Source organism: Mya arenaria, chromosome 1, assembly GCF_026914265.1.
Source record: "Mya arenaria isolate MELC-2E11 chromosome 1, ASM2691426v1".
Classification (NCBI taxonomy): Eukaryota; Metazoa; Mollusca; class Bivalvia; order Myida; family Myidae; genus Mya; species Mya arenaria.
The window spans coordinates 16660373-16671069 of NC_069122.1; the positions used below are offsets into that span (position 1 = coordinate 16660373).

The 10697-nt window shown below is 33.9% G+C and overlaps 1 protein-coding gene across 1 annotated transcript; it reads right to left on the minus strand.

The window, feature by feature from the left end:
• Positions 1–760: 760 nt before the first annotated feature.
• On the minus strand, positions 761–2536 carry LOC128225147 (uncharacterized). The gene is made up of 2 exons (XM_052935194.1): positions 2367–2536; positions 761–2036 (listed from the first exon to the last, which is right to left on the minus strand). The coding sequence occupies exon 2, from the start codon at positions 1856–1858 to the stop codon at positions 761–763; it is 1098 nt and encodes a 365-aa protein (XP_052791154.1). The 5' UTR covers positions 1859–2036; positions 2367–2536.
• Between the last annotated feature and the right edge of the window lie 8161 nt (positions 2537–10697).

The window sequence follows — 10697 nt, forward strand, 5'->3', positions numbered from 1 at the left end:
ATATGCATGTTTGTTATATGGTCATATGTAAGACTTTGCACTTTACCGTACCTACACTATATGCATGTTTGTTATATGATCATATGCTAGACTTTGCAATTAAACGCACCTGTCTATACATTGAGATCTTCCTTATCTATTGGCATCTGCACGTACTTTTGAGCAGTATAACATTAAAATGAGATCCTTATAACGAATAATTTAACGTGTAAAAGATTTCTCATTTGGTAAAAAATATTTCAAATATTTAGGTTTCTTACACTATTCATTGAGAACTACTCTTTTTCATCGTATTTACAAATGTTATTTGTGTTTTGACCATTTGAAGTGCATTTCTGAGTTAAGTAATGACAAAAATCTTTACTTGTAGTTATTGTAACGATTTGTGGTATAACTCGATATAACGGAATGAATTTAGGAAATAAAATAGCATTTTTACCAAAATATTTTTATCTGGTTTCATACAATATCAAAGATACAATTGTTTGCATTTGTGTTTTTTTTCTTTTTTTTTAACTGGTGTTTATCACGTATAATGCGTACATCATAGCCCATGGATTGCTATTTCATACTATTTAATTGCATCAATATTACACTCTGTGCTCATCGAGCAAAACACTATCGGGTAATTCAATCATTCGATTCGTTGACGTCATTTCTATCGTCTTGCCTGTAGCATTTGATGTCGGACCCCCACCCGAGGCACCGTACTTACTCATATCTGCATCATCAAAGTCAATATCAGTGATGAGCAAACGCTTTACAGCTCTGCTTGGTGTAGTTGCTGATACCTCAGCAGACATGTTGGACTTTGAAGATGTTTTCGATGAAAAACTTCTGGAATCTCGTCGATGAATGTAAAAGCCTGAGCGGGTGGTGAGCCAACCTTTTGTTCTGGCATGGTAATATCTGACCGTGTTGTTGGATATTCTTTAAGCGACATTGAACGTGTGAAAGGTGTATTGGGCGTATGCTTATATCCTGTGGGGGAGATATTTTTGTCTTGTTTTGAGTCCTGTCTCATTAACGGCGGTATTTTCGGATCTTTCGCTAACGGTGAACATGGCTGATTAAAAAAGCAAACACTACCATTAGCTTGTATAGAGTATGCCCGAAATTGTCGCGTATGATGATGGGGCTGTGAGCAATTTATCCGTCCCAATGAATTTCTATGTTGACTGTTTGCCTGGCCGTGAGGATGTACATGGCAACGGCATTGGCCGTTTTGTATCGCTGATTTGTCAGGATTCACAGTCCGCATTGACCGTGTATGATCATGAAGAGGAACTTCATAGAATGCTTCGTCGTCAAATTCGGACACAAAGTCGTCGTCATTGCCGTGTGTAACAGTTTCACTGCACTCAAACTGCTGGTCATCACGGTACATCGATGGAATTGTGTCGTATCTGGTTGAGCTTTTCGATTTCTTTCCTCTGTATCGAAGAGGAACTTTGCACCTTGACAACAAGACGATAAGTACAATAACTGAAAGGGCCAACATAGCCCCTATGCTGCTTCCCACTGAAACAGGTAGTTGCCAGTTTGTTGTTGAGGCATCCGTACATTCTCGATAATCTGTTGTATTGCTTCTGTACACAACGAGACAAATTTTATAGTATGTGTCTGCTACTAAATGTTCTACTTCATATTCACGTTCATTTGCGTGAAGCAATGGTCCGTATTGAATATATTGGCTTGCAACCTTTTGATAATGCACCTGAAATTGCCGCACTAGAGGTATATTTGCCGCTTTTAATTTCCAACCCACTTGAATTGACGAGCCTGAGGATGATAAAACATCAAATGTGTCGACGAAACTGTCTTCGAACAAAGTTGAAGTTTCCATATTTAATATCATTTGTCAGTTTGAAGTGGTGAAATATCAAACCAGATTGAAATCTCTGAAAGCGTCTCAATTATTCATCGACTGTTCACCTGATCTATTATCACATTCTACGGGTTTAATGACAGGATCGTTTAGTTTTTTTAATTTGTAGATAATAAATTGACGAAGAATGCACCTATAACTCTCCTTCCTGTTAGAATATACGTACTAATTATTCCGCTGTATTTGGTTCACCCATATTACTAATACTATATTAAATTTAATCATATCGGGTGTTTTCGTTTTTACACACCAACACACGAAACTGCTAATAATTGTGCTAAGCAAAGAACAGCCGCGACTTCATCTTCCTACGCTGTCGTTTATTAAATGAGATCCTTTAATCAAGAAATTGGAATATTTGAAACATAAATCTGATGAAGCCGCTTGTCGTCTTTGTGTACTGACAATTACTATCTATTTCTAAAGGACTTAAATGACTTCAGTTTTTCCACGGTAACGCATTTGATTTATATCTTACCCTCAAAGTTATTCTTATTATCAACGTTGTTTTTACATGTTTCACCGTGGTCGGACAGTATTTGCTAAATGACCACAGGGGGAGAAATGGCCATGCTTTATTCCTTTTATACAGCTGTATGTGTCACTTCCCGTTGTTAAGAGAACCCAGGTCATCTATAATTCACTACATAGAAGATATCTTCGAATCTTTCAAATTCTATTGGGGGTTATCTGAAATAAAAGAACAACATAAAAATATTGATTAAGAAATAAGATTTTGTATTTTATGCTTCCTCCTCGTAGCACGTGTTTTATATGTGCACAATGTTTATTAAACATAGAACACTAATGTTCTGTAAATGTAATATTTTTGATTATATACCCATCATAAAACCACATACATATCGCAACATTCGTTAGTCAGTATTCCACTCCAGTGCAATACGTGCGTATTCAACTCTTGTGAGGTCACGTCATAACAAGTATCGTTGCGCGATGTTAAAATGACGTCATAAAACAAAATAGTGCGTCGTAAAATTTTCATTTACTATAAAAACATGTGGATTTTAATTGATCTAACCAGTTATGTATATAATAAAAGGGTTATTAGTACTGGGTTTTGATCCGGAATGTCGTCTTCGACTCTCGTGGATTTTTGCAGTTTTGATTTTAATCGGCTTGCGCCTCGTGAAATCCGAATCTGCAAAACCCCACTCGAGTCGAATACAACCTCCCGGATCAAAACGCAATACTAATAACCCCATTATATTGTTATAATAATGGTTTTATATTACTGTATCTATATCAATAATGACAATGATAATTAGGTTAAAATGATAATAAATGTCCTTATAAACATAATGTGTCCTCGCATTCTTTATCATATTCATGAACTAAAAGAAAACGGATGTGTTTTTTTTATTTGATCAGGAATTAGATTTTTTAGATATAAAGTATTATAAACCATAGAAACCTTTTTACTTTCCAGACAAAATTTGAAAGTTTTTTTTCAAAGTTCTTTGTGTTTTTACTTTCTTTTATATATACCCAATGCAAATTCGGTATGATCAATACACAGGTCGTGGTTTTGTCTGCTACAACAAAAGAATATTATTCATTTCGTTTTTTATGTGGTAAAAACAACTTATGCTCTATATTTACTTCGTTATTGAGTAACACTTTGTAAATGATTTGGCAGATTGACTGTTAAATTGTGGCTGTTTGACTCTGCTGTTCTTCAACAGCTTATCTGTTCAATTTTGATAACTGAAAAACAGATGCACGATACAAATCGGTATAAGATACCTCAACTCCTTTAAACAGTGCTAATTGTACCGCCATCTTGTCTGCCTTTTTATTGGTAACTGGATGGTATGGATTGAATTATTATTAATGAGGATAATGTAACAAATACTTTTTCTTCAATTTATTTTACGGCTAAAACTAAGGCTCGCATAATCCATGCTTATCTGCATTTCTGTTCCAATATTATCCAACGAAATATTAATATATGCTCGCAAAATGCGTATTATCATCCCCATCCTAGCCAAAAATAAAAGTCGAAATTTGAACCTTATGTAGTTTTATGTACATTGAAACCGCTTAACGTTGACAACCGTTTTGCCAATTAAATTACTTTTCTGTAAAACGGATAGAAAGCTACTTTAAATTATTCATATCCAGATTTTAGACTCTGGACTAGTGGACGTGTTTGATTCTTTGTTTCATGCAGGCGTGCTGATAACCACCTGAACCTGGAATTAAATAATAAGTATTGCATATTTTAATGCACATTCTATAAGGCTCCTTTTGTCATTTCCAGACAATTTATGCCTTGCATCGTATATTCTATATCAAGTTGTGAATTAAGCTAATCTTGACTCTTGAATTGTTTTGAATCAATAAGTATTACATGTATAAGACAGTTGTATCAAACAAGTAAACAACATTAGGTTGTAAAACTTATTGACAGTCGATCTGATATGATCAGTTGATACATGCTATTGTTTACATAAATAACACGGTGTTTTGACATTTGGATTATTTTTTGTGTTGCGTTATTTGCCTGCTAAAACAATAAATTTGGTTGAATTCGAATATACTTTAAATTTGATAAAATGTCAAAATTCAACCAAGAAAAAGTAACTGAAATTCACTTACATGCGGACAATAAATTTCCACAGGTTATGATATATATTATAATTTACCCGAGTTTTATAGCGCTCCTTTCTTATATACAATAAACGTTTAAAAGCGCTGAAAAGCACATCATATTGCAGCGTAATTGCTTTGCCTGATGGTATCGTGATTTTATTTGCAAACATTTTATCACACGTATCACATTAATTGTTTTTTTTAATATGTTTTTTCATTGATAAAATTTGTTTCTGTTTTATGTTGAAAAATAAAAATAATGCAGCTTACTTAACATTGTATTTATGTTCAGTTGATATGTTACTCTTTAAATAAATGAAAAACCCACAATGTTAACAATACACAACGAAATGGCTACACAAAAATCCTAAGTACTCACAATTAAATATCCACTTTCTGGAAGAGAAATGACGAAATGTATACACTTTAAACGGCATGCATTTTTCTATTTACCTCTCACAATATTTCACATATCGATTGCATTCATTTCGCTATAAACCTTTCAGTCATTAATTATTATCTTCCTCATCGTTCCTAGATACTCCAGTTAATGTTTCACAACTTACACGATATACGCCGTATATTGAATGCTCGTGATTCTATGAAATCTATTTCTAGTAAGGCTGTAATAACAGCGCAACCACGGTGGGAAAGCTCTGCCGCACGTCACAAGCCAGTATCGATCTTAGTGGAAGCCGCTAAGAATATTCTTCGTCATTAATTTATTAAAAGAAGCAACACTGGAATAATTCTGTAATATCGATGGAAACATATGTTAATCTTTATAACATGTGGTAGCAAATGCACATCATTGATCTTGCAGCCTTATTTGTTTTTTAACGACGATAGCTTGTTTGTCTTTATAAATAAGAGTATTCACTGTATTAAAAAAGCTGCAGTGTCGTTAAGTCTATGCCATTTTTTTGTCCAGCAGCTTGGCAAACTGCTGTAGTGTATTTTTGCTAATGACAGTATGTGTCTGAATAGTTACAAAAGAAGCAATCAATCACCCATCTCTAAAGCTGAAGTATAAACCAATACGTCGGTTTTTTCGGCTCACCGGATTACAAAATTTAACTAGTGCTACCCCAGTGGAATTGCTGTTCTGTAAGTGTCTTTTTGTCTCCAATGCGCGGAAAAAGACTCGGCAGTTTCGAAATAAACCATTTCAGAAACTTCATTATAAACCTCTCCTTCTTTGTTATTCCTTCTGCTTGTATACTAAATGCAACTGGCGTTACTTAAATTGCAATGTCTTTCCAAAGTAATATTGTCTCTTTACAGCTCGGCAAAATACGCGGAGGTTTCGAGATCACCAATCTTAGAAGCAGCAACATAAACCACTATGTCGGGGGGTAATTCATACGGCACGCCTACTACCCTAGAAACACAAATCCTACATGCACTCACATGTCCTGGTCGCACGGAACCTCTCCACGTCGACGTGGTCAATTGCGAGGGGAACGTTTGGGTGAAGGTGGTGGCACAAAAGGCTCAAGCATTGCACCTCATATTTAACGGTATGAAAAGTTAATAATGACATTATTACCTTTATTCAATGAAAAAACTTAACTAACATGACGTCAACTCTTGGTTCACGGCCTGTAGAAAACACGTTTCAATCTATGTCAGTTAAAACACATTGCGTAACATCTTTATGACTGAGTAGGGCTATCTTTTTCCGATCTTGTTAATCATAAAGATTGTACACGTTACGTGACTTCTATCCATATTTATAGTACGAAAAAGTTGGTTATTTTAAAATTTAGTAAAATAGCATGTAGGACTTCATATCAAATATTAGAACGATAAACGTTAATGTTGAAACGTTATACTAGTAATGGTATGGCACATACTAGTAATGGTATGGCATATACTGTTTTCTGTCAATCAAATTTAATCTAAACATCATTGTATATATATATATCAAAGAATTCTCTATTATTATTTTTGGACATATTTTCTGTTGAAAGAAATAATAGAAAACACAATGTGTAAATTCAAATAAAAAAAAGTTGTTTAGTATCTCGTTTATTTTCTTAAAACCGCCTTTTTGTGTATTTATTTATTAGTATTCTGTTTTGTGTGTTCGGTGGTTAACAGTTATCCATTCATATTACTAGAAATTGAGATATACAAGATAGAAGAATATTATTGATGGAACGGCATTTTATCTGGTAAGCTAATGGATTGATAGGATATCCGTCAAATCAGTTCTGCAAAGAGATCAAGTAATATAATGTTCGTTTTTGTTAGGGAATATAGATTCAGGCAGAAATATCGTGACTGAAATAACATTATTGTATTTGCAAAATGTCTCATTTATTTAATCACAGATTTTTAAGTTTAAGTTGCAGATGATTGATAATACAAAATTCTGAATTTATTCGTATTTAATAGGACAGAGCCAATTCGGAGAAAAAGACATCGTCAGTCAGGCGGCGGACTACTTCGTGTTCAACAGTCCATCCCGTCAACTTTGTTGAACCAAAGGTATTGTTCGCGTTATATGGAGGCGTTACACGCATTATTGGTGAAAAATTACACCGGCTAGGTGTCAGTGCTGGCTGTAGGTCAAGTGGTCGATGTAGATGAAGACATTAAAAATAAATTAACTGGTTTGCAGTTATGTAACACAGATAGCGATGACAGTGATTCCAGCAGTACAGATGAAGTATCGTTTAAGCGTAGGTTTACAGAAGACCCGCAAAGCAAAGATATTTTTAAGGATTATGAAGTCAGTTCCACATTTCCAAATTTGAGCTTCGATGCGAAAGTGTAAAATCAGGATTTGAGAAGGATTATAATATCAATTATTTTATGGAAAAATTTGATCCCAAAAGACTAAGCCATGAATCAATTGACGAAAACATTGCACAAAATACTGACCGCTGCGCAAGCTGGTTTACTGAATCAGACAAAACAATAGATTCTTTAAAAACAAATAATGCTCAATCAACTCCATGCACTGAAATGAAACAATCAAAAAATATCAAATCAGATGTGTTATTTCATCACAATACGTCTACTAACATGGTTACACATGAAAACCATTTCCAGTCGAACTCTGATTTGCAAAATGAACTTCCGGAAAAGAGCGATTTCATAATAGCAAAATGGACTTTTGGCGGAGTGTCAATGCTCAATTTCATCGAGGACGAGTTATTAATCAATCCATTAGTAAATTATTCTCCTATGGTATCTGTATTGCAGCAGAGCAAAATAAACACAGTTGACAGAATTGCACGAGTGAATTTAGATGTGACAGCCCTCATAACTTTGGTGTCTGTGGTGGCCCACGGAGGCTGTTACTTCCGGTGTAAAGAGAAAATTCTCTCTGAGCAAGCTTCAGAGGAAAGAGAAAGTCCAGTGTTGCGCAAATTGACATCATTTTTATATCGTATGTTACAATGTAATGATATAAATACATCATATATGCTAATTATTGGGACACTTTCCTCTTTGCAGCAAAAACAATCTCGTTTAGATTAATTTAATTGTCCTTTTGACAGTTTTTAGCTAATAATATGAAGAGCTATACTACTCTCTCTAGCTTCTTTGTGAAGGTTGAGCATGTAACCACATTTCAGTCCATGTCCCATTAAATACTACATTAATGACAATGAAAAATTAGGCAGGTGTTTCCAACTTTCCATTCTACTTAATTAATGCAGTTAGATTACTTTTTAATGTATATAATGCATAGTATATAAATGATGGTCCTTTTTTCGCCATAGAAAGTTTGGTTAATGTTTTACACGTAAGCATGCATAAGTAAATATCTCAGCAACAACTTAAGACATGTTCCAAAAACAATGTGTTCCAAACTAAACTTAACTTAGTAAAGCTTCCTGTATCTTGTTAAGAAACAACCACTTGCATGTTTTTCATTGAAACTTCATACGAAGGCTCTCATTAATCAAACCTATTTAAGAAATTAATTAAGATCATTCATATTGTATATAAATTAAATTCGACCCTTTATTTTTTTGAAATCGAATTTCTGGTTAATGTTTTCTATGTAAGCCCATTCTAGTCAACAACTTTCTAAGCTTGCATTTATTGCAAAGTTTGCCACTCTATCATTTGATTAAGACATTCGTGTTGTTGTTTACTTGTAACATATTCCATGAAACCGAATCTGCGTTTTCATTAAAGTACAGACGCTTCTAGTGTTTCGAAATGCAATTATCAAAAGGTGCTTATTTGAAATTTATGAAACTTCAAATGATTAATTATATCCCAAAATCGTTTAATGTGCACACTTATTTGTCTCATCTGAAATAAATCTCCACTGATTACAAATTGTGCGATAATGATTAATTAAACCATATGAAATATTCTGCTTTCCTAATAGGTAAGAATTTGAAAAATGAGGCGTAAAATGTTTTATAATTTTCTTCCAGAATATGATATTCCTGTTAATTGTTAATTACAAGAAAGCAGTTACTTTTCTATCAACCCCATTCCCTGGACAAAAACAATCTAACGATGTATTTGATAATATTTTGTCCTTCCAATATTATCGATAACTGTCAAATTTGCAGTAAAGTAGACGATAACACTGAATAAACAGATACATTCGGATTGGTGAAGCAACCAAAATTATGGACAATCGGACAGAAAAGATTATAAATCTTTTTTGAAATATCAGTCATGCGAAGAACTACACCGATATCGAAATATTAAATGATATTGATTTCAAAGTCTAATAAGAATTCTTCATTAACGGAGTGTTTCAATCGAATGCCACAAACCAAACAATACATATCTTTAGAAAACAATAATTAATCAATATATTCGTTGAATATTCTCCTTTGACATATATTACAAAAAAGCGGAATACATATAATTGGCAACATCACCAATATTTAATATGGATGTGATAGTCATCATAAGTTTGAAGTCTTAGGTAGCCAACTGGGAATGTTGGTTATTAACAATACTTGCAAAGAATGCAATAAAGAAACAAAGACTTTTCAGGTTGTCTGATATATGTTAACTGATTCAGATTTGTATAGTAACGAGAAGAAAGCTGAATGATTATGTCTTTTCTGGCACTATATCGACCTGCTTACGGATATGTGAAGGTTGATATAAACAAGGACTTGAATAAGTTATGTATGAATGATTTTGGACAGGAAAGAAGGAAAACTCTTAAGACGAATATAGAAGTGAAGAGAAGAGATGAATGTAGTAGGACGGCAGACGGATCATAGAGATGAAAACAGATTACTAATCGAACCAGTCGTTGAGTCGTATATCTTGGTAGAGCGGATAGATAAAAAGAAGTCATATATGTCCTCTATTTTACTACAGTGACAATATGGGGGTGTTAACAATGTTTTTTAGAAACTGTTCATATGCTTTGTTACAATGCATACACATCCTTGTATGAGGAACATTTATATTTTCAGTAGCATTTGTAGATTAATAATGGGACGGTTTTCTTGTCATTACTTAGCTTATGTATAAAAGCTTGTAGAGATATCGTCTACAATGCTATGATTGAAAGAAGGAGTTATTTACAAATTGAGATTTGCAGGGGATGATTCTGAGATTATCCAAATCCCAGTTGGAAAGCCATCAGATGAGAGAATCATAGGGACTAGCTTTTGCGATATCGCGATGTCCGTTTCAATCTATCCAACAATTGCTTGTAAAGTTTTCAGTTTTAATCTTTAAACTTCTTTTTCAGTAGATTAATATCCATGAGAGCTCGGTTCCTTTCGAAAACCAGCCAGATCCGCATTCTGGCTTATGTTTAATGAATGTTTTAAGTTTACTATAATAATATAGTTTGTAAACACAACAGAGCCTCTAGTATCGTTGTTTCATTTGCTAAGTAATTATATAAATCGCAAAATTCATAATGCACGTTACGTGTTTCAAGACGGCCGCGCCCATGAATTAACACAAAATGTTCCAAGTGAACTATGAGTATGTTTCCTATAACAGAGACATACATGTTCTTGATAGAAAATGACAAAACAAGCCATGCTAGTAGAGCAACATTTATTTGGCCTTCGTGAGCCTCTTTTTTGTTGAATCCGGTAGAGAAGGGAAATATATTAGAGTGAACTACAATGTACAATCAAATGCAAACTTTAAATAACGTTTAATATGAATGGAACGTGATCATGTCATGAGCATATGGTTGAAAGCGTGATGCCAAGATGTATGTTATTGCGTTGAT